Source organism: Mauremys reevesii, linkage group 16, assembly GCF_016161935.1.
Source record: "Mauremys reevesii isolate NIE-2019 linkage group 16, ASM1616193v1, whole genome shotgun sequence".
Classification (NCBI taxonomy): Eukaryota; Metazoa; Chordata; order Testudines; family Geoemydidae; genus Mauremys; species Mauremys reevesii.
Genome location: NC_052638.1, coordinates 12,560,171 through 12,585,082, shown reverse-complemented (window position 1 = coordinate 12,585,082; position 24,912 = coordinate 12,560,171). Strand labels below are relative to the sequence as shown.

General features: G+C 42.2%; 1 protein-coding gene across 1 annotated transcript in view; it reads left to right on the top strand.

The window, feature by feature from the left end:
• Nucleotides 1-302: 302 nt before the first annotated feature.
• Nucleotides 303-24,912, top strand: part of PLA2G15 (phospholipase A2 group XV) — a 30,747-nt gene continuing 6,137 nt past the window's right edge. The window contains exons 1-5 of the mRNA XM_039502791.1: nt 303-550; nt 14,742-14,898; nt 18,701-18,819; nt 20,990-21,088; nt 22,538-22,762. Coding sequence (XP_039358725.1) covers nt 394-550; nt 14,742-14,898; nt 18,701-18,819; nt 20,990-21,088; nt 22,538-22,762 — 757 coding nt within the window. The 5' untranslated portion in view covers nt 303-393. The remainder of the gene's footprint in view (nt 551-14,741; nt 14,899-18,700; nt 18,820-20,989; nt 21,089-22,537; nt 22,763-24,912) is intronic.

The window sequence follows — 24,912 nt, the reverse complement described above, 5'->3', positions numbered from 1 at the left end:
TGGAGTTACTGGACCGTGCTCTGGGGGCGGCCCGCCCAGCGCCACAGGCCGGTGCTAGGACCCTGGCCGGAGGCGAGGCGAGGGCTGGCAGGCGCTTGGCTCGGCCTGCGATTGGACCTCTCTTGGGGAGGGGGAGGGGAAGCTGCGTGAATCAGCCTCTCTGCGCTCGGCGGGTAGCGCCTGGCAAAGGGGTAGGGGCGCCGTGTCCCCGCTGATTGGCTGGGTGGGATCGGGGCGTTGATTGGCTGGGTGAGTCCGTGTGCTTGGCCGCCTCGGGCGCGGCGCGCGCCGGCTCAGTAGGCTCTGGCACCGGCTGCGCGGAGGGGCCTCGTCGTGGTGTCCTCGCGCTCCCCCCATCCCTGCGGCTCGCTCCAGGTGGCTGCGGCTCGCGGCATGAGCTGGGGCGATGGGGCCGGCGCTAGGGCCCCCCTCTTCCTGCTGCTGCTGCTGCTCCTCGCCCCTGACGGCAGCTGCCTGCCGGGCCCCCCGGCGCGCCAGCAGGGTGGGGGCAGCGCCTCCCCCAGACCCCCGGGGCCGCCCGTCGTGCTGAGTAAGGGCGGGGGCTGGGTACAGGGGGCTTAGGGCGAACCCCTTGGGGGGGAAGGTTGTGGGCCAGGGACTGGGTACAGGGGCTGAGAGAGGCGGGGGCACTCGGTACAGGGGCTGAGGAGGAAGGCTGGGGGAGGAGGTTGTGGGCCGGGGCTGGGGGGCAGTGGGGTGGAAGGTTGGGGCTGGGGACTGGGTACAGGGGCTGGGGGCACTCGGTACAGGGGCTGAGGAGGAAGGCTGGGGAAGGAGGTTGTGGGCCGGGGCTGGTGGGGCAGTGGGGATGGAAGGTTGGGGCCAGGGACTGGGTACAGGGGCTGGGGGGCACTCGGTACAGGGGCTGAGGAGGAAGGCTGGGGGAGGAGGTTGTGGGCCGGGGCTGGTGGGGCAGTGGGGATGGAAGGTTGGGGGCCGGGGACTGGGTACAGGGGCTGGGGGCACTCAGTACAGGGGCTGAGGAGGAAGGCTGGGGAGGAGGTTGTGGGCCGGGGCTGGTGGGGCAGTGGGGTGGAAGGTTGGGGCTGGGGACTGGGTACAGGGGCTGGGGGCACTCGGTACAGGGGCTGAGGAGGAAGGCTGGGGAGGAGGTTGTGGGCCGGGGGCTGGTGGGGCAGTGGGGGTGGAAGGTTGGGGGCCGGGGACTGGGTACAGGGGCTGGGGGGGGGCCGTTGGGGGAGGGCTACAGACGAGGCCTGGGGATGGCGGGGGAGTGGAAGGTTGTCTGGGGTGGTCAGGTTAGTTTGGACGGTCCAGGCTTAATTAATGGTTTATTGGTGAATCCCCATTGTGTCTTGTCCTTTACTTCTTTGGTCAGGCAGCCAGTGCTGCTTGTAGGATGGCACTGCATGTAAGTCACCTGTATTAAGTGTAAACGCTTGGTTTGCAAGGCTGCTCTGAGTTAGGCCTTGTGTAGACCAGGGCTTAAGGGGTAATGTTCGTGAATGTAAATAAACACACTTTAAAAGTACCTCAGACAAGGCACACTGCCTTGGGGCAGCCTAGGCTTTAAACTTCACTAGTTTAGTATGTATTAAAGGCAGTGTGCCTTGTCTATATTAGGCTTTTGAAACTTTTTTTTGGCTAATGCTTGTTAATGTCATATCTTTAAATTCTGCCCTAAACCAGGCTTTACTGTGCTTAACTGAACATATTTAGATGCATATCTGCGGACTTGCAGTATAGTTGAATGATCTCAGAAGTGAAAACTACAGCTGTGGTGTGTAATTCACTATACATTGGACCAGACTGCATTGAAAATTTTTTCCAGTTAAACTGCTGATATTATACGTTCCTGGGTGGACACTCTAATTCTGGAGTAACAGCATCCACATTGGGGAATTACACCAGGGGAATAAGGGGGGGCTTTTTTCAGTGTATTTTAAGCTGCTTCTGAAGCAGCATAAAGTAAACTGGCAAAAAGCAGTTTCATAGCAGAAAAGAGTGTCGGCACAGGGAGTTATAGTGCTATAACTAGCAGTTTAAATTTGCACCTAATTTTATATCTGACCTGTCCCACTTCTTGTTTACAGTACTGTGAACATGCCAAAACTGGGGTGTCCTTTTGTGTGTTTCCTAATATGTAGTGATATTTTCTAGGCTTAATGATTCTTCTTAAATAGTAGAGAATTAAATAGGAGACAGTGATTCTGGCCATCTGAAAAAGCTAGGGCACATTTTCCCTCTCTTTCATTTTTCTCCTCCCTTTATGCATTTCAAAACAGTGGCTGAAAATTTTACCAGACCTGCTAACCAAAAGGTTAAACCACTAGTCAGGAGCCAAAGCAGAGAATGCATGGGGTGACTCATTCAGTTCACACTTAGACTGTCTTCTCAATCATATGGGTTGGAAATTTTTCTTAAAATGTAAATGTGTATGCTGCTGAAGTTGATTTTTAAACCCCTCCGTTTACCAGAGCAGGCTTCCCAATTGTCAGTGGCATGTGGGCTATTAGATTTTTTCAAACCCTAAATTAATTTAAGTTATGTTAACAAGGGAAAACTCCCTTTCCCCAAATTTTTATTCAAGTTGAAACTTGTTCTTGAGAGAAGGGAATTATAAATCAAAAAGAGGATGGTGGAGGGATTTGGTTTCACAGTTGTTAGAAAGTAACATTAAGAATTCTACTTCATCACACAACCCAGAAAATTCATGGCTGCTTGTTGCAGCAGCAAATGGGTTACAAGTCCTTGCATCTGTGCTAATAAGCAATAAAAACCTTGAGGCAGAATTTCTTGGGTAAATATTAGGTGTCAGTTAAAAAAAAATGCAACAAGTCTAATTGTTTGAATATTGTTTCACTGCATTTAAAACAGTTGTCAGGCATGTTTGCTCCTGAAACTTCCCAGTGCATATGCACACATTGGTGTCTATTGGAATAGAAATTGTAAAACATACCTTATGTATTAAATAGAGATGTATTTGTTCTTGATTCTGATGCATGCACTTACAAGCAGTACATTCTGCATTTTCAGTATGCAAATGATGCTGATGCTTTTAACAAATTATTTCCAGAGAAAAAAGCTGGGAAGAGTTTTTATTGGCTTGCCATAGATGTCAAGGTCTATTTTGATTTACACAGGTTAGTTGATATGTTAAAATGCTGCTGGTCAGAATTATTAATATTCCTTCGCTGCACACATTCTGGAAAAATGTATGTTGCACATTAGTTTAGATAGTAACTTAGCTGCTCAATGGATTGTATTGCTATGATGATACCGTTACAGCTTTTAAGTAGATGTCTGGACTACTTGGCTAGGATGGTATAAATGGGTGGTGGTGGGAAAAGTTTAGCACCCCAGTTTGCTGTAATGTGCTAAACTCATGAAATAAGTGCAAGCAAAGCAATTTGCTGTGAGCCATGTTCGTGAAGATTAGGAAGAGGCTTTTTTCCTCATCTACCGCAGTTCTTCCTTGTTCTTTTTATACTGAATCTTGGCAATAAGCTATGTTACTTACATTCCAGTGCAAGCTTCTCCATGATAAAGCTGACAGCATAATAACCACTGATCCAAATCAGACTCCAGCCACATAAGAAGTAAATGAGATTGGGTAACAATCATGTGATAAACAGATGTTGTCCATGGGACTGTAATGTTGTTACTTATGAAACAGTTATGGGTATACAAATTCCTCAAGCATGGTAAAGGAATATTCCTTAATTTATAAGATCTTGTTTCTTTTGTGAGAAGATTATAGCAGAGATTCAGTTGCTGAACATGATTTGGCAGGTGGGAGAGAAGAGATTTAAAAAAAAGAAGTTAAAGCTCTTCTCTACATAATCAGAATGAGTTGTCAGCCAGCATTTGTAAAATTAATAACTTGTCTTGACTATGTCTCTGTTCTAATCTGTTCCTTCACTCCCTTTCTCCAGCAAGCTTCTCACCCCATTTGCCACATGCCTGGTACAATCCTCAGGAAATAGAAGTAACCCCCCCCCCCCCATTAAAACAAAATGGCTAAAATTTCACCTGTTTTATGATGATATGCAATTGTTTTTTGTTGTCTATATATTATAGAATTATAGAACTGGAAGGGACCTTGAGAGTTCATCTAGTCCAGACCCTTGCACTCAAGGCAAGGACTAACTATTATCTAGACCATCCCTGACAGGTGTTTATCCAAGCTGCCCTTAAAAATCCCCAGTGATTGAGATTCCACCATCTTCCTAGGCAATTTATTCCAATACTTAACCACTCTGACAGTTAAGAAGTTTTTCCTAATGTCCAACCTAAACCACCCTTGCTGTAATTTAATCCCATTGCTTTTTGTCCTATTCTCAGAGTTTAAGAAGAACAATTTTTCTCCCTCCTCCTTGTAACAACCTTTTATGTACTTGAAAACTGTTATCATGTCCTCTCTGTCTTCTCTTCTCCAGACTAAAGAAACCCAATTTTTTCAATCTTACCTCATAGGTCATGTTTTCTAGACTTTAATAGTTTTTGTTGCTCTTCTCTGGACTTTATAAGTGTACTGTCTATGCCATATGTGAAAGGGTACAAGGTTTTTCCAGGTTGGGACCTATTTTGCATAGCTCACTCTGGTAAAATACTGTGCATTATTTTCAGAGCATCAAAAATGCTATGTGCTTTGGAAAAACACCTGTCCAAAAGAGCTTAGTCTAAATTCAACATGATGTAGCAAGTGAAGGTTATAAACAAAGGACAAGGAGGGTGACTATAGAATCCTAGAAATATAGGATTGGAAGGGACCTCGATAGGTCATTTAGGCCAGTCTCTGATACTGAGGCAGGACTAAGTGTTATCTAGACCAGTGGCTCTCAACCATTCCAGATTGTATCCCTTTCAGGAGTCTGATTTATTTTGCGTACCCCAAGTTTCACCTTGCTTACAAAATCAGACGAATATACAAAAGTGCCACAGCACACTATTACTGAAAAATTGCTTACTTTCTCATTTTGCTTCTATGAAATTTTAGTTTGCATTGACTTCACTAGTGCTTTTTATGTCGCTTGTTGTAAAACTGGCAAATATCTAGATAAGTTGATGTACCCCTTGGAAGATCTCTGTGTACCTCCAGTGGTATGCGTACCCCTGGTTGAGAACCATTGATCTAGACCATCCATGGCAAGTATTTGTAGGCTTTTAAGAACAGATTAGAAAATGATGGAGATTCCACAACCTCCCTAGATAATTGGTTCCAGTGCTTAACTATCCTAACAGGAAGTCTTTCTAACGTTTAACTTAAATCTCTCTTGTTGCAATTTAATACCATTGCTTCTTGTCCTGTCCTCAGTGGTTATGGAGAACAGTTTGCCACCCTTCTCTTTGCAACAACCTTTTATGTACTTGAAGAATGTTATGTCCTCGCTCACTTGTCTGTTCTCAAGACTAAGCAAGATCATTTTTTTTCCTGGTCTTTCCTCGTAGGTTATATTTTCTAGAACTTTGACCATACTTGTTGGCTTTCCTCTGGACTTTCTCCATCTTTCCTGAAGTCTGATGCCCAGAACTGGACACAGTACTCCAGTTGAGGCCTTATCAGTGCTTAGTAGAGTGGAATAATTACTACTTGTTTACAACACGCCTGCTAATACATCTAAGAATGATGTTCACTTTTTTTGGCAACCGTATTGCATTGTTGGTTAATATTTAGTTTGTGATCCACTATACCCCCAGATTCTTTTCTGCAGTACTCTTTCCTAGGCAGTTATTTGCACTTTGTGCAGTTGATTATTCTTTCTTAAGTGTAATACTTTGCATTTGTCATTATTGAACTTATAAGTGTCCCCTACCATTATCCAAATTATTTATGAAGATATTGAATAGAACTGAATGCAGGACTGATCCCTGCGGAACCCTGCTTGATATGCCCTTCTAGCTTGATTGTGAACCGTTGATAACTATTTTGAGTACAGTTTTCCAGCCAGTTGTGCACCCACCTTATGGTACTTTTGTCTAGGCTATATTTCTTTAGTTTATGAGATGGTCATGTGAGGCAGTATCAGAAGCCTTACTAATGTCAAGATATGCCACTTACTGCTTCACCGCCTCCTTAAGGCTTGTTACCCTGTCAAAGAAAGCTATTAGGTTGGTTTGATATGATTTGTTCTTGACAGATCTGAATTGACTGTTACTGCTTTATTTTCTTCTAGGTGCTTACAAACCGATTATTTGCTCCATTATCTTTCCGGGTACCAAAGCTAAGCTGCATGGTCTATATTTCCTTCAGTTGTCCTTATTCCCATGATAATTCACATGGTAATTCTGTAAAGGATGTATACATCTTGATTCCAGTTAACCTATCATTACCTTTCTTTTTATCCTCATTTTGCATAGGTGACATGGCAAAAATGAGCTTTTAGAGGTGATTTCAGTGAAACAAAGGAGATGGCTAGGAAGTAAGATTTGGTGAGGACATACCAAGAATCAGAGGCAACATGGAGGAAGTCATGGAAATGTTTGAGGGAGGTGGTGAAAAGTGGAATTAAAATTGGAATCGGAGTGTAGTAGGCAAAAAGGAATCGAAAAGGAAACTAACTCGAGGTATAGGCTGGGGCTGTGTAATGAAGGGCTACATAGATGTGTGATGGCTTTGTATTCCAGTTCAGAGCAGGGCATATATTGATTGACTTGCTTTCTTAGCCTTTCCTTTATGGACTTGTTTTCACCATATATATTGTGGGAGATTTTTGTTACTCTTGTAGCTTTATGGTAAGTGTGGTCATGTAAATTCAACATTCATTAGTAACTTTGGGCCATATGTTTGTGAATGCTATAACTCACAAAATTGTGCAAAATTATGGGTTTTAAACTTTTTTGTTTTTTTTGTTCACTGTTGTGGGAAATTATAAGGAAATGTCTGAAAATAGTAATTTAATGACAGTAGAAGTTGATTCAAAAGTTAGTTTTATAACTGTTAAAACACACATTGTCAACATCACATGTCAAAATATGCAGAGTAAATATCCTTAAATCAGAGTTCTCAAGAAGCATTTTTCTTTATCTGTAAATGAAAATATTTGTTGTGTGAGTGGTGAAATCAGCGTTTACTGACATTTATCAATAAAAATCTAACCCTTCTAAGCTGACTTGTGAACTGTGATACTTTGTACTGCCTTTGACATAATTTTGCCTTATTGTCATGGACCATGTTTAAAGGACACTGTCAATGTGAAAATTATTTTCTAAAAACTTTCTGTTCATGATTGCTACAAGTAACACTGAAGAGTACTGTAACTGAAAGAAATTAAAGGGTGAAAAAAACTGCTAATTTCAGTTTTACAGCACTTTGTGTATGGTTTCACTGTTTCCCTGCATAGCAAGGATCTTTTCATCAAAAGAGTAAACTAACATCAACAGGGGAGCTGAAAAAATTTCTACATTTTTCAAAAAGGAATTGAAGAAACTTCAGAGCACACTGTTTAAATGGTACTCTATCAGAAATTGACTTTTTTTAAAATTAGCCTAATTAAATAAGAGAATCAAGCTGAAAGTATTCCTCTAAATTCTACTGTTTTACTAGCTTTACCATATCTGTTGTAGGCTACTGTGTCATACCTCTGAAATGGCCCTCCTTTTATGTGACAGTCACTCATTTTAGACCCAAAGTTACCGGTGTTCCACACAAACCTTGTGTCTCCTCACTTTTATTGTTGAAAACTACTTGTATAAGAAATAAAGAACTGTGAAATTGTCGCTATAGAGTTGTTTACACTAAAGCAGGGTATATCACATCCTTTAAAGTTTCTTGCATGAATAATTGTCCCTGATTTTGGATCTTGACACATGAAGGGAGACTTACTGTGGTGTTTCCCTGTCTTTCTGGTTTCTTCTCCTTGCTTTTTCTGTGATCCTTCACTGGGAAAAAAGGTTTGCTATCAGCACATGCTGACTAAGGGCAGCATATTACTATACTAGTGTAGAAAAAGCAAGTTGTGGTTTGAATGCAAGTTTGCTGGTTGAGAAACTCGATGGTATTAGACTAGGCCTGTAAGGGATAGTAAGTAGTATTTCAAATCAGCTAACTCAGTCTTTGAAAGCACCTGTATTTTTTATTTAGACAGACACTTAGTTTTACAGTCTATGCATAATAATAGACGATAGTGCATTCTAGCCAAGTCGTTTACTAGCCATGCCTTAGTTATCCTGTATGAAAATTGTAGCTTAACCCCCTCCCCCCTCCAAAATACAAAAAGTTGTAAGGGGAGTTTATTCACCTGGAATTACAAACAGGATCAAAATAAGTCCTATGTAATTTATTGCAACCTTATCTCCTCTACAATAAAACACACCTATAGAACCAAGTCTGGATTCTTGGTGGTTCAGCTCTAAAAACAGCTGTCTGCTGCTTGAATAACAAGCATTGTGTGACTTTTTGGTTGTGTTTTTGCCCTGCTGCTCCTAACCATAAAACAAGCATTTTCTGTGGTAAACTGGTTTGGGGTGTACAAAGTGGCTTTAATGAGCCCTCCTCCTCGGAGAACTGTGGCAAATTACTCACATAAGTTCTTATGGAAAACTCAGTATAGTACAGTAAAGGAAAGACAGCTTCCTGGAATAACATTCATATAAAAGTCCCAACTTCTGATCTGCAAACTGATTTATGGATGTGACAATGCTTTGGATAACCACACTAACAGGCGTTGAGAAGAAATTGCTACTGTGGGCAAAGTGGGCTGGTTGGCTTATGCCCCAAGCCATGTGCTTTTACATTTGTTACATTTTTATCTAATATAATTGGTTATCTCTTGCTACATAAATATCACTTTCTGTTCTTGTCTAACGAGAAGGTAGGTAAAGAGGAGCATCTGATTTTCTCTCTTTGAGGTATTTTATATATTCGTTATGGCATCTCTCATTTTCTTGTCTCTAGACCTAATCTTATGTCTTTTCTCAGAGGGCAGTCAGAAAATTAGAGAAGCCTTTGAAATACACCTCTACCCCGATATAACATGAATTCGGATATAACGCGGTAAAGCAGTGCTCCGGCGGGGCTGCGCACTCTGGCAGATCAAAGCAAGTTCGATATAACGCGGTTTCACCTATAACGCAGTAAGATTTTTTTTTTTGGCTCCTGAGGACAGCTTTATATCTGGGTAGAGGTATATCAGTCTTAAGATCCCATCTTAACTAGCACTTTCCCATTTCCTAAAATTTACCTGTGCATTCTTTTGTTAATAAAGTATTTGTTTTGGACATGCAGACTTAATAATTTTAACCTTTACATAACCTTTCCAGTGAAAAAGGTTAGAAACCGCATTTGTAAATGCAAGAATATAAGGTATGACAAAATAAAACCATTGGGTAAAAAATTTACCTTTTTATAGAAGTCTGTTTGGAGTCATTTTACTTTTCCCAGGTGGTCTGAAACCTAAAGGAAATGCTTCTATCAACTACTATCAAATCTTCTTGTGAAAATGTCAAAACATTATTGGTTTTCTTCTACAGAGCTTGTCATCGTATGGTTGATTCCTGCTGATTGCTTTCTACTTGATAGTCTCCCATTCAAAATGCAGCTAATGCTCTTGTAACCAAAATTTAAACCATTAATACTCTTCAGCTGTGTTGGTAAAGGATTGTAAATCTGACTTATTTTTTTAATCCAAAAGTTTATCTAAATTAGCATTGCTGGCTCTGTGTACGTTCTAACTTCCCCATGAATCTTCTCACAAGATTTCTTTTGCAAATTGCAATCTATATTTGTAAAATTTTAGTTGTGAGCATATAGTGGTGAAACTGCTTCATTGCCAATATGGAGACCTTTTAGATTTCTCTCTAATTTGGAGAAAAACCATCCCAAAATTGTCCTGGGTCTACCTCGTTACTAGTTTTCATATTTACTAACTTGGCAGCTGTTCCCTGACACACACATGTGTGCGTGTCTGTGGGCTCCAGTCTTCAAACTGCAATGTGTAGTGTCTCAGGGTTGTGGAAATTGTGCCTTCACTGTTAGTTGGAATAACTTTAAAATTTTATCAGCCTTCGACTTTGCTAGTTCTCTATTTTATGCATCCATACCCTAATTTAAAAGACTTAACAGTAGTCAGCAGGCAGTTTTTCTTGTCTTCTGTGTTGTCAGACACTGTGGAACACAATGACGTTTCTGTTCAATAACATCAGTGGTGAATATTATAACCTAACCAAGGCCATGGCTACACTTGCAAATTTGCAGCGCTGCAGCAGGGTGTGAAAACACACCCTCTCCAACACTGCAAAGCGCCAGTGTGGTCAAAGCCCCAGCGCTGGGAGCGCGGCTCCCAGCGCTGTACGTTATTCCCCACAGGGAGGTGGAGTACGGACAGCACTGGGAGAGCTCTCTCCCAGCGCTGGCGCTTTGACTACACTTAGCGCTTCAAAGCGCTGCCGCGGCAGCGCTTTGAACTGCAAGTGTAGCCTCAGCCCTAGTTAGGTTTTTGTAGTAAGGGTGTCTTCTCTTTCGTAGTCACAAGTGAAACTTCTGTACAACTTACATTAACACAATGAAGCTAGTAATTAAATGTCTAACTTGTTCCTTCATCCTCTGAATTGTGGCCCTTCCTAATCTGTGCAGAAGTGTGACTGTTTAGCTGCTCTTTAGAAACAATCATTCCCTAATATCTGTCACCCTTATCCAGGCTTCCAAACAGTACCTTTTGCTGAAAGAGCTTGTTTTTAAAAAGAAGCCAAAGCTTTGAGTGAGAATAAGTGTCAATTACCTGTCTATTTTGTTTTGCACTGGAAAAGACCATATCATCTTATCAGGCCTTTGGCAGGCCAGCCACTGAAACTGACCAGCCATGAGTAACTAACCTAAATATAGATATGTTTTTGTGCTTTCTAGTTAAGAGCTTTGGTACAGCAGCCAAAAAAGCAGGATATTGTGGAATAACATGTGGCCAGTTAGTTCTATAAGCAGAGACTTAAACAGCAGTTTATGGGGGTCTGAGTTTGAACTTCAGTACTTTTTGAACGTTATCATGTTTCAAGAGTGTGATGCAGTGCTACAACACCCTACTACTGATGATGGCTACACTTTCCACTATACAGTATTAGTTTTTGAAATAACCTAAAATTCAACTTCATTTAGAGAGAGAGCGAGCGAGTGTGTGTGTGTGTGTGTGTGTGTGTGTGTGTGTCAGGTCTAATGAGAGATGGGGTAGTTGATAGAGAAATACAGAATAAAACATTTGAGACAACAGATCCAAATTCTTTTCCCCCCTCTCTCTACACCTTCTTTACAGAATAGGCTCGGGCAGTGGTTCTCAACCTATTAATGTGTTATGTGGACCTCAGGTTGAGAATCACAGCACCCTCCCCCACAGTCCGCTATGACAAGGAGCGGAGCCCTGTACATGGAGCTGGGAAGTTAGGACCCAGACCCTGACCCGGGCAGCCTAATGCCTGAGGGTGTTGTGGCACCCCCAGTTCCCAGTGTCCCACTGCCCAAGTGCCCCCCTCCCCACAAACCTGCCCAGAGACTCACTCTCCTGCCCCCCCGGCCCCGTGTCAGCAGCCCCGTGCTGGCAGGAGCCCTCCAGCAGGTTTCCAGATGCTGTCTCCCCCTCAGCCAGCCCCATCCCCATTCAGATCAGAGCAGCAAGTTTGTGGGCCATGGGTTGAGAACTGCTGGGCTAGGGGAACAGACTTGCTCACTGTCTTGCATACCCAACTGAAGTTCTTTATCACTGGTGACTTTGAGATACCTTTAGGAATCTATTTTAAACTATGTATGTACCCCAAAATTTCCACAGAAAAGAACTGGAGGGTGGTGAGCAGGAGGAGGAGGCGAGAGATTAAATTTCTCCACACCCTGGTATGAGATTGCTGGGATCAGCAGTTGATGGTGATTTGCTCTCAGTAGGCCAGCTTGAAATAGGAGCTCTTTTTATCTGTCTCAACACGTATTCCTGGGTCATCAGTCTCTCTCAGCACTTTACAAGAAAGTAAAACAAGTGACTTGCACATGCAGAGTGCTGCTCCAGTCTAGCACTTTAGCAGAGTGAGCTTCTTAGAAGGTTCAATTAATGAAGGAAAAATAGAATAATGCTATAAACTAACATGCCCTAAGATTTAATACAAATAGCTGAACCATGGCTATTTCTGCTATTTCAAAGCCTCATTCCTTAAAATGTCCAACCCAAAGATGCAGAAGTCAAGAAATAGATATGCAGCTGTTTATTGACTAGAGACAGTGCCAGAACTTATATTTGCTCTTGTAATTGAAGTTCCGGCTCTGCCTTGTTGCCTGGAAGCTATGTAACCTGTTCTATCTAATTTTTGCCGCTGTTTGTTCCGAGGCTGATTTCCGAAGCCTTCAGGCAAGTTATGCCAATTTATTGCACCGAGCTGTGCATGACCTTGCTTTTATTATAAGTTTGTTTTAAACAGACTATATGACTGTCTTCACTTGGCTATACTTGGTTCCCTGTTAGGCTACAGAGATGGGAAACCAATTATTTCCGAGGGTTTTCCAAAAGTAGGAAAAAGAATGTGTATACATGAAAAATCTTTTACTGTTTTATTATTTTAGAGGTGTGACTTCTTGGAAAGGAATATGTGGGGACAGTACTGTGTAAAAAAATGTGTGGGTTGGTGTACCACCTGTTAGCCTTTGGAGGAAACTTGGCAGCACACAGTTACTATTTTTTGGATAATAAGACACTATAAATAGTAAAATCCTATGTTTTGATTGATTAGATTAGTTTTGAGGGGTGAAAAAATCAAACTGTAAACTCTGCAGTCCTGCATTTAAAAGTCTCAAGATCCAGGTGTACATGTTGGAAAGTGTACTGCTGCACACATGCTAAATGGACTGCTGCACCACTAGCTGGTAATCTGCAAAACCCCCTTACACTTGGAAGCTCAGTTTCATTCACAGTAAATGCACATGCATTTTTACTTGTGGGCCTGCGCTTTCTCATGTTTTGTAAAAGTGTCCCTAATTGTTTTAACTTCATTTGCATGATGGTAGGAGGGGGAATAGAAAGTGGATTGGGAAGAGTGTAGAAGGTAAATTTCAGAAGATTCATTTTTTTGAGTCAAAAAGTTTCATGATAACTGTTGAGCAAACCCACTACTGCTTTTGGAGTTGGAATATTATTTGGTTGACTTTGCCACAACTTTCTCTTTGCAAGTCTTTTTAAAATTGTTATATAGGTAGAAGTTAATCCGTATTGGTTCTTGATTTGTCTGTTGTCGTAATCTGTTTCAGACCAAAATCTGATTAGTTTTTTTTTTTCCACCTGAAGTGCTTGAGACAGCCATATGGCCAGTCAGAATTAGAACAGCAGTGAATCTGACAAGTGTAGTAAAATGGAATGAATTAAGTCTAGTAGGAACTTGCATTGTTGCAGCACATGGCCTGTTATGTCTCCAACAAAAAAAGGCAAATTCAGTAAATTTAAAATAGCGCTGGGTAGTTATATTCATTGGCTTGGGTTCTCCAAGAGAGCAAATAACCTCTCTTGCAGAGTAAGACACATTGGAAAGTAGTAATGTAATGCTGCCTGAGCTGAGTCTGTCAAGCGTTTTTTAGTTGCTCAATATCTCGCTTGTTTTTAGTCGTCTTTGTGCAAGTCTTGGTACTAATGGTTGACAAATGCATACGAAGGCTGACAGTTTTCTGTGTTGGAGAGAATAATAAATTGCAAAAAAAAAGGTAAAAATAGCAGACCATCTGCATGCTGACTAGGGATAGATACTATAACATTAGTGTCAAGACCATAATGTCATTTCTAAAACCTGGATGCAAAGGACGAGGGATATATGTGCAGATTAGTAAACTATAACTAGGACTAAATGAAATGAGGCTGTTATGCCAGCAGATACAAAGTACTGAAAATAAAGCTCTAATAATGAAGTGAAAGAAAAAACGATCCAAATTCATTTTTCTGTGGGTAGTGGTGAAAATGTTAAATAAGAAATTGTTACCAGTTAGTGTTGCAATATTCTGAAGGAAAAAATTCTGTCTTCCAAAAGCTGTTGGATTACTCTCTATGGAACACGGAGGTTTTTTGATAAGGCTTTGATACAATCTGCTTGTGATGCTCCTGTTTTAAGATAACCCCCTCAACCCCCAAATTCTAATAGGTTGGTGAGGCATGTTTTGCCTTTACAAAAGCCTCAACTTTTTGTGTTCGTCTGTGTGTGTGCGAATTCTGTTCTTTCCTATAGTTTCAACCAATTTGCCTGGTACTGAAGTTAGGCTGACTGGCCTGTAATTCCGAGGATTGCCTCTGGAGCCTTTTTAAAAAATCACTCACATTAGCTATCCTTCAGTCATCTGGTACAGAGGCTTGTTTAAGTGATAGGTTACACACCACAGTTAGTAGTTCTGCAATTTCGTATTTGAGTTCCTTCAGAACTCTAGGGTGAATACCATCTGGTCCTGGTGACTTCTTACTGCTTAATTTATCAATTTATTCGAAAGCCTCTACTGACACCTCAGTCTAGGACAGTTCTTCAGATCTGTCACTTAAAAAGAATGGCTCAGGTTTGGGAATCTCCCTCACATCCTCTGCAGTCAAAATCAATGCAAAGAATTCATGTAGCTTCTCTGCACCAGCCCTCTCTTCCTATAATAACGCCTTTCATCCATTTACAAAATCTAGCAAGTATCTGTGCTGATGCAGTAATATAACTGCAGTCATACAGTGGTAGAGTAGCACGGAAAACAAGCATATATAATCACTAATTCAGTAACCGGTTTTTACTTGTAGTCTGATAGTATATTTCTGCTTTTTATGTGTTTCTTGCAGTCCCAGGGGATTTGGGTAACCAGTTGGAAGCCAAATTGGACAAACCCACAGTGGTGCACTACCTTTGCTCCAAGAAGACAGATAGTTACTTTACGCTCTGGCTGAACTTAGAATTGCTTCTGCCTGTCATCATTGACTGCTGGATAGACAATATCAGGTAGGACCACAGCCCTGTCAGGAGAAATATGGAGTTCTTCCCTTCCCATCAGGCTCAAACACCTTACATAAATATATGCAATCTATAAATCTTTCTTCCAATTCAGGAGTAGCAAGAAGATTTTTCACTAGCTGTTTGGGTGGCATGTAGGGGGAGGGGAAGCCTTAGGTAGGATAATGGGATAAAACTGAGGCATCTTCAGGTTGCATATCAAGAAAAGTCTCCTTTAAGTGCCTTTGTTCTAAAAAACGGCATAACTCTACTGTCCCATAGGCTCTAAGGAATTCAACATTAATTTGCAATGAAAGTTCTTGAAAAAGAAACCTACAACTAGCAATTAAAATACCAAATCTGCTTCATTAGAATAATTTTAAATATCTGTATATGGCATTAGTGTCTTCCCTCATTAAACTTCTAACTGCTACTAGGTGTACAAAACTATATAGCAAATCAAAATCCCCAGCTAGCAGGTGTTAACTTCTTGTATAGTGCAGTACTATAAAAATACTACACTAGCACATTTCTAGCTGTTGTCTATGTACCGGACTTGAAAGGTGCTGGACTCGGCAAAAATCTATAACATGGTTCCCTAGGTTGGTCGATGGATTGCCCAAGTCGGGGATGGCATTTTAACATTGTTACAAGCCCACATTTTAGCCAGTTGACTTTCAAAAATGTTCCTCCGCTAATGAAATGAATCTGATATTTTAAATGCAACTTTAAAGCACCTCAGCATAATTTTTCTCAATCCTCTTCTCTGCCTCAGGCAGAAGCCTCTGTAAACAAGGCATCTTACACCATGTCCTGAATGTCTCAATTGTGTCTAAGGGAAGCAACTTCTAGAGCTGAAGGGTTTTCAGGGAGTGTCTGGTCTACAGATCCAAATGCTCAAATCTAGGAAATCTTAGAGCACCTCAGGTTGTCTTGGCAGCATGTAGGGAAAGGCCAGCCAAGCCCCAAACCATATAGGAATTTCTGGATTGATGTCAGCACCTTCTATTGCATGTGGAAACTGATAGACAGAAAGCTATTTATTCTCTGTGGCTAATGCTGGGGAGGGCGGGGCAAGTGGGGCAATTTGCCCCGGGCCCTGCAGGGGCCCCCATGACAGTTTTTGGTGGGTCTTCGGTGGCAGGTCCTTCAGTGCCGCTGAACACACCTGGATCAAGTGAAGGACCCGCTGCCAAAGACCCGGAACTTCTTCCGCTCCAGGTCTTCGATGTCAATTCAGCAGTGAGGGCTCCTTCGGCTCTGGGTCCGGTATCCGGGCAGCAGTTCGGCAGTGGGTCCTTCACTCACTCCGGGACCCGCCACCGAAGGGCCCCGAAGACCCGGAGTGGAAGGACCCCGCCACCGAAGACCCCAGGCCCCCTGAATCCTCTTGGCGGCCCTGGCTAATGCTACCAAATAGGTAGGCATTTACATTCACTTGATAGTCCTAGGTAGAGTGCGTTGCAGTACTCCAATATGGAAGTCATAAAGGCTAAGATCTACACTGGGGAAATTGACCAGATGAAAGACATTTTTGGCCATAGTCACTTGAAGCCCCTAAATGAGGACCTGTCAGAACAGGTAGGGACTAGCCTGCCTTAGCCGGGCAGCACCACAGACAGGACTTTCAATGGCCCGGTGGTGGTGCTGACCAGTGCCTGACATTCCACAAACCAATACTCAGTCACCACCTGCAGTTTGAAAACCACTACTCTAACCAAGTTTGGTGCTTTTAATCTACACTAGCTGACCTGACTTGAGGTACAGGCTAGAGCTCTGTCTGGTAACCTACCCATCTTCCAGGATGCAGACTAAAATCACTCGAGAGCTGATAGTCCCTGACTTTCTTGAGTGTCCATGCATAGGCATGTCCTTAGAGATGGCTTTTTTAATGCTGTTGCCTAGAAGGCACCCCATACTGCAAATAAGTATTTTGAAGCAGATCTTATTACACCTTGGGTAAAGTCCAGTTCTGTTTTGTAATGTAAACAGGGCACCTGACTATGTTAGTGGCTTCCTTGGTCTAAGACTTTAAACTGGTTCTCCAACACATTTAATGACTCATCTGCACTTCACATATACTATGTCAAAGGACAAATATTATAACCAGGTCACCCAACAAGGTTATAATTGCAGTGTAAGTATACTCTTAAGTGGCTTATTGGTAGCTATTTCATTGCTATTTGATGAATGACCAGAGAGAAATCTAGCAAGTCGAAGAGCCTAATAGAGAAGCACGGGTACTCACAACACTTCCCTTTTCCTAGGGCCCTGGGCCAACAGAATCTAACTGAAATCTAGGTTTGCATTATCTACAAGAGATCTGTTTTACAGCTAATTGTTTTGAGCATCTGTTCTCTGACAGATTACTCAAAATAGCTTAATTATTTCACTTATTGTAGAGACAAACAAATGTTTAACTTGCAGACTTGAAGTACCAAGTAAAACAGTTAGACTGGTTGTTGTGGGGGTAAAAAAATCTGCATTCCAGACACTTCAGACCCTCTTGAGATGCATGGAACCTGAACAGGAGCTACAAAATACTTAATGTCTGTCTGTCCTTGTAATCTTTGTTTCCCAAGAGGCCTTTGCTTTACTGCTGGTTATGGCTTTTGAAATATTCCTTCCAGCTGGACAGCTATTCCTGGTTAGACCTGATTAGCTTTGCGCCCTTTACCATACACCCAGTTTCTACAGACTGAAGCTAGAGCTCTATGCTCTTCTGTTCAGAAACTAAGTAGAAGAGTACAAAAAACTTTGTTTGCACTGTGTGTAACCACTTGTGTATTGAAGTGCCCTTGTAGAAGTGCCTGGGCTTTGTGCTGTTCCATGTAGGTAGTAGCTCTTAATCCTTAATCCTTTTTATTGTATTCAGCAAACATAAGTCCCCTCTTAGTTGAGAGCTGCTAAGTCGGTGTTCTTCATTGCCAGGCCCACAAGCCAGTGGCGGCTCCCATCGACCCTAAGTGTGGCTCCCTAAATTCTCTCTAAGCTGCAGGGCAGGCTGTAAATAGCCGTGCAGCAGCTCTAAAGGGCCATGCAGCAGGGACCTGGAGAGTAGAGAGGTAGGGGGTGGGCGGGAACTGGGGAGGGGAGCAAGTTGGGGCTTGCAGGGCTGCTGTGGGCCTCTCCCTCGGCCCCGGAGCTCCTGTGCTGCCTGCTGGCAGGGAGAGGGCTGTGGGGAGTCCTCTGACCCCAGCTCTGGGGCAGCCTGCCTGCACCCCAAACTCCTCATCCCTGGCCGCACCCCTGGCCAGAGCCCTTCCCTCTTCCCCCGGCATCCCAGCCCTCTTCCCCAGCCAAAGCCGCCCCCTCATCCCAACCTTCTGCCTCAGCCCTAAACCCCTCATCCCTGGCCTCACCCCGCGTCCCTCACCCCTTCATTCCAACCCTTTGCCCCAGCGCTGAGCCACCTCCTGCACCCTGAACCCATCATCCCTGGCCCCATCTCAGAGTCCACACCCCCAGCCAGAGCCTCATCCCCTCGCATCCCAATCATCTGCCCCAGCCCTGAGCCCCCTCCTGCATCCTGAACCCCTCGCCCCTGCATCCCAACCCTCTGCCTGAGCCCCTGCCTGCACCCCAAACCCCTCATCCCCAGCTCCACCCTAGAGCCCTCACCCCCACACTGCACCCTCTGCCCTACCCTGGGCCGCCTCCCACATTCCAAACCCCTCAGCCCCACCCCATGTGGCTCTCACATTGAAGGTTTTTTGCCAAAATGGCCCCCACTTCAAAAATAGTGCAGAGCACTGTGCTAAGTAGTAAGATGGTACATCTCATATTTATTATGTTTTTCCTTTTCCCCCAGGTTAATATACAATCGAACAAGTAAGATCACAGAGCCTCCAGATGGAGTGGATGTCAAAGTCCCAGGGTTTGGACAAACATTTTCCTTGGAATTCCTTGACCCTAGTAAAAGAAGTGTTGGTATGTACTAGTTTTGTTCATTGTCACATGTTTAATACCTTTTCCATTATATCTGATATACAGCACTTTAGAGGACTGCAATTTCAATTCACAGTTCCCTACTGAAGTCCAAGGAAAGCTATGTAGCATTTGTATGAAGTAGGATAGCACGTGTGTTCATTTTGCTTATAAACATTAGTATTGTGTATTCACAGGGCTTTGGAGTGGAGCCCAGAGCAGTGGAGCTGCAGGTTTTTGCCTGGAGGTGGAGCGGAGCACAGCTCCAAAGCCCCGGTGTATTGTCCTGTCAGAGAAAAACACACACACTCACACACCACCACAACAAAAAATATTGTGCATATGTTACATGTCATGTGGCTAACCTGAGAACTTTGTCTGATGAATTAATGGGGCAGAACCGAGTGCTCGCCAATCTGTTAAAATATATTCAGAATTAAAATTCTCAGAGTGAAACTCCAACAGTCATCCTAAAGGCTTCTGTAGGAAGTGAGACTGAGTGCATAGAAAAAGCTCTCTGCAAGAGGGGCTTGACAAACTATGTGAAAATAATCAGGAAACTTTTAATAATAAAAAAACCTCTTCTTTGCTGCAGCAGCCCCAAGCCAGGTAGCCCTCAGTGGAATGGATTTCCATACCCACTGTATGAATTTGGGAGATCTGGCACTCTTTCTTTTCTTCCCTTTTCCCTCAAAAAATTCATACAGTAATGGACTCTAAATAGAGGGGTAATTTAGCCCCAGCTGCTGTATCTCATGACTACGAATTCCTGAGAAAAATACATCTGACATACTGACAATTTTCATAGCACAATCTCATTGGGAGATGCTTAAATCTCTGACCCAAAAGTTGAATTAATGGGGGGTTAGATTTGATGTATTAGCCTGTTACTGCCACTTGTGATACAAAGATTTCTTAGACTAATACAGCAACTCTTTCACAGAACGTGTACTTGCAGTGATGGAAAATAAATGTAATGTGTGCACTTGGTGGTAGGATGATACTTGAACATCCAGTAGCCTACTTTACAAATGGGGTTTACTGGTTGACCAGAATTAATAGTGCACTTTGTCATGCAGGTCTTGGTGAGAAGAGCATATGGGAGCAGCTTGTACTTAAAAGCACAATCGGCTGCTAACTGATTTTGCTGTGTGACTGTCCTTCCTTTGCTGAAAGGCTATATATATATTTTTAATTGGCTTTATAGTCTTAAACAGTGCATGAAGGGATAATAGTGCATTTACAATCTCCCTCTGACCTTTTTAATATAAGACACACTTAAACAGCAGTCTCAGTTACTTTAGAAATCAGTATTTAAATCAGCCCAAACTGCTGATAGGACTTTTGGTAGAGAAGGTACTAATCCAAAATGAACAAACCCAATTTTGATGGCCTTAAAGATGTTTTAGGCCTCCAGTTAAATGGGCTTTGAAGGATTCTGCTCTAATATGCAGCCGTGTCTCCAGGTTTCATCTTTCGTTGCAGTGTTTGTTTTGGATATAACTGTACTCCCTCCTTTACTAGAGGGATAAATAAAAGGTTAAATAAGATGCAGTTTACCTTATCACTTGAGATAACTAGTCTGCAAATACTCTGTCCATTGTTTGCTATCAAAGCATTGTGTTCAGCCAACTCAAGTGGATTAAAATTCCTAATCTTTTGATGGAAATAAAACTAGTTTCGCAGTAGTTCCTATCCTAGAGCAAATCACAAACGTCTGTATCCAGGAAAAAATGTATTTGGAGGGCCCAGACTAGTCTGTACAAATGTTATCTTCCTGCAGTTATTTGGTGGTCAGCTCATTGTAAAAACTCTAGTGTACACAAGCCCTTAGAATTGAGAATAGTTTATTGCACTATTATCTGCGCATTGGTAAGCCACCGTATTTATGATTAAGTGCAGCATGTACAAAAGGAAGGTAGATGGAAAAAAAGTTGTTGTAGGGATTGTCTCAACAGTTTAGAGAATTTTTCAGAAGAATAAAACCCCTTTGTATCTTTGCTACATACCTAACATCCTTCACTTTCAGCTGTTTAAACTGTGTCTTGGACTAAAGTAATCTTCTATTTGTATGGAGGCAGAATAATGCAACTGGAGTTAAACTTCAGTTTCACTATTGATGGATGCCCAATAAGGCTGTTGTGATGCTGATCTCTTCTTTTTCTGTCTACAGGCACTTACTTTTACACACTGGTGCAGAGTCTGGTAGACTGGGGCTACCAGCGAGATAAAGATGTAAGAGGAGCTCCCTATGATTGGCGGAAGGCACCAAGTAAATGAAACTTCATTACCTGAATTAGTCATTTTATTGACTTCCTAGGCAATAAATTTGGCTGAATTTATTACGCTTTTCTTCATGAGATCCCTTTTACAATCCTAATCCTGATTAGAGTGACTGTTAGGGTCCTAACTCTGGGAAAACTCCACAGGAATTTTGATAAAACTACATTAGACATGGAACAAAGCCCTATAAGTAATAATATTGGAAAGTTCTACAGCACCTCCCTGAAATAAACCTGGTCATCTATTAGCAAGGCATAATCCACAGGACCACAATGTTGCCTCAAAGTCTAACTCTGTTACTTAATTGCTTTGTCTGGAGAAATTGGCTCCTCCGTGTGTAGTGTCATTAAAATTCAAGGCTAAGGGGTAATGTTCAAACCTATATCCTGCATTTACACATTCTTTTAGCTGTGTAAGAAGGTCAGACACCCTGTACTCTTCATCGCACTCTAGTCTCACTTTACTATCTCCTGTCTATAGTTTGAGATAAAAAATATACTCTTCATATTACATGCGAAGACAAAATGAAGAAGCAGCACATTCATGCATGTAACATTTTAGTGTCCCAGGCTGTTGCCCTGCCCTGAAGAGTTTAATTCTGAAAGATCTAGAACTGAGACATGGTCTTATTTTGAAATCCAGGGAACTTCTTGATGAAAATCAACAACCCTGATTTGTTTGGTAACAGACTGGTCTGCAGCTGGCCTAAAAGGATTATGAGGATAGAGAGATGCATTTTATTAGGTTTTCTTCGGTTTGATGAATATTTAGTTACATGTTACAGACAGGAGTGGTATTGTCTCAGAAGGCACTAATAGGATCTCTAAATTAGCAGTGACTAGTCTTGTTAAATCTTATTAAATCCATTGACAAAATAAAACAAGTTGGCAGGCAACTGCTGCCTATAGAATTTTAAAAAGGTCAAAAATGCAGCTGGACTGAAAAGCCATGGTTTTACTCAGTGGGCAAAAATGGGAGTTTTTCTAAGGCTTCTAACTTACTGTCTTTTAAGTTAAGAATAAAGGTGATTTTCCAAGTAGCTTCAGGTGGGATTTTCAGAAGTGCTCGGTGCTGGCCTAATTATACTCCCATTAAAGTCAGTGCGAGTTCTACCACTGAATTCAGCGGGAGACATTAGACCAATGTAGAGCACTTTTTTGAAAAGCCTGCCCTTTGATAAATACATGCTACTGAGAGAGAAGCAGTATAAATAGTCTTCTGAGCTTGAAACAATTCACTTCTACATTTTTAGAAACAATTCTAAGCACATGAAAAGTGAGGAAAATTTGGCTTCTAGCAATATGCTGTTTGAATTAATGGTATGAACCTGTTCTCTTTACTTACAGCATCAAAAGCTAAGCTTTTAAAACACTGTATGTTGAAAGATGGCATTTGCCAACAACCTCTCTACTTAACTATACTGTCTTGATGTTTCTAGATGAGAATGGCGACTATTTTGTGGCCCTTCGAAAGATGATTGAGTTGATGTATGAACAAAATGGAGGTCCTGTGGTCTTAATTGCCCACAGTATGGGTAATATGTATACTCTGTATTTCCTCAACCATCAGACTCAGGATTGGAAAGACAAGTACATAAAGGACTATGTGTCACTGGGTGCTCCATGGGGAGGAGTGGCTAAAACCCTTCGTGTGCTGGCTTCAGGTAAGTAACCTGCTTAAATACTTGAATTTAAATGGAAGCTACCACAGGATGTTAAAGGGTTACTGTTAACCATAGCATTAGAGAACTGAGTTTGAGATGCTATCAACTTTCAATTAAAAAACGGCTTTCAGCCCATAAGCTTATAACTGCCCCAGTTTCAGGCACGATTTCCAAACTCCATTCCCCTCTTATATAGAATATGGTTGAATTTTTGTATCCCAGTATTGAGCTGTCCTATTTCCTTCTTTTTAGGGTGATGGAATCGGGGCACAAGGGGCTATTGCCCCCACAGTGGGAATATTGTGTGGGCTCTCCCCCTGCGTAAACTCTTGCATCCATTGGGAGGGGGAGGACACTGGGACCGAGAGGGACTGGAATGGGCCTAGGAGCAGGTAGGAGGAACAGCTAGGACCTTACAGGCCTGGAAACGCGTTCTCTCCCCTCCACCACCACCCCCCATATCTCAGTACTTTTCCTCCCTCTGTCCCCTCTGCTGCTGCTTGCTTATTTTGTCTGTCCCCGTTTGTGGCTGTATGGCTGCCTAACCCAGCACGGTAGAGTCTCCAGCACATTCCATTCCTTGCTGCTATCCTTCCAAGCTCTCATTACTCTCAATTTTGTATTGCAAAACTGACTTGGAAGCTTCTAAATGCTCTTTTATAACTGCAGGCTTGGCAGTTCTTGAGGTATGTGGAATCCTGAGTGATGGCAGAAGCATGGCCACCTGCAAAAGTCTTTGCAAGGCGCACACACCTTAACATTTAAAGTGGTTTTTAAGAAAACAAATCTCTCAAAATGTGTGGCATTATATATTGGTAGTAATGAGAGGTAATGTTTTGGTAGCTGAAGTGAATATCAAAGACGCCAGGCATGAGACTTAAATTTCTTTATCCTGTTTTTGTTTAATACAGACACTGTTCTTTCACTAATCGTCAAAGAATTGCTCCTGAGTAAAAAGAACATACAATACGCAGTGTACTTTTTTGTAATTTCAGTGTCATATGGTCATGCCTAAACATCTCCTGTAGCAGAGGGGTGAATTAATTTTTGCATATTGCTGCTTAACTATTAAGACCTTTAGCTTCCTCTTAGTTCACTACTAACTAATGATAGGTTTGTTTGCAGTTTTTGTTCCTGAAACACTTTTACATCAAGAAAATTAGGAAGGACATATACCAAAGTGCTTATGAGGTGTGGGTGCTTCAAAAAAACATTTAATGTGCTTAAATAAGGCACTTGGTTTTGAGATGGGAATGTACAACTCAAAGCCACTAATTAAAAAGCTGAAAATGCATATATCCTTTGGGCGCTTACAATTGTTTATTTTTGTCAACATAGCATTGCAAAATTGATTTCCCTCCCCCAAATGGCATCCTGTGGCTTGCAGGCTTCTGCAGAAACTGACTTTTTCATGTGGTGTACTCTAAATATTCAGAGCAGGAGGCTTTACTGGATAACTAACTTTGCATGGTGTCCAGGTCATACAGGATGTGAGCAGAATTAAACAGCACCACTTAGGATCTCCCCATACCTACAGTGTTTTGCTTCTTTCTTGTTACTGCATGAGCAATATTTATTGTACGTAGCATCTGTCATCACAAAGTGGCTGTTCGTACATATGCATACAGACATCACTGGGACAGAATGTAGTCACTAACAGCGTACAGCAGCATGAAACAGTATCAACAGGAAGTGAACAATAGTGCAGGGGACAGTGAGGTGGGCAGAGTGTAACTGACAATGTTAGAATTAATCTGTGTTAGGCTTTAGCGGTGGGTGTGCCATTTGAGGCACAATTGAACTTTTTATGTCATACAAAAAGATAAAGCAAGGGAAAAGTGTTTAAGCACAAGTCTATTAACTGCTTTCAAATGAGCTACAAGGAACAACTTCAATGTTAAAGTCAAGGTAGAAAACATTTTCCTCAGCAATGTGACAGGAATATCTTCAGGATCTTGTGGTGGTCACTCTACTCTCTTCCAGTTTCCTTTCTTAATCAGATTCAGGTGGTGGTATGTTGACGGTTAGCTGCAATTATATGGAAATGCTGGCAAGCTTAGTTAGGGCACCAGTGGTATTGTGCTACAGCCTTCCTTACTGTACCAGAGAATCAATAGTGCCATCTAGTGAGTTTAAAAATACAGCATATT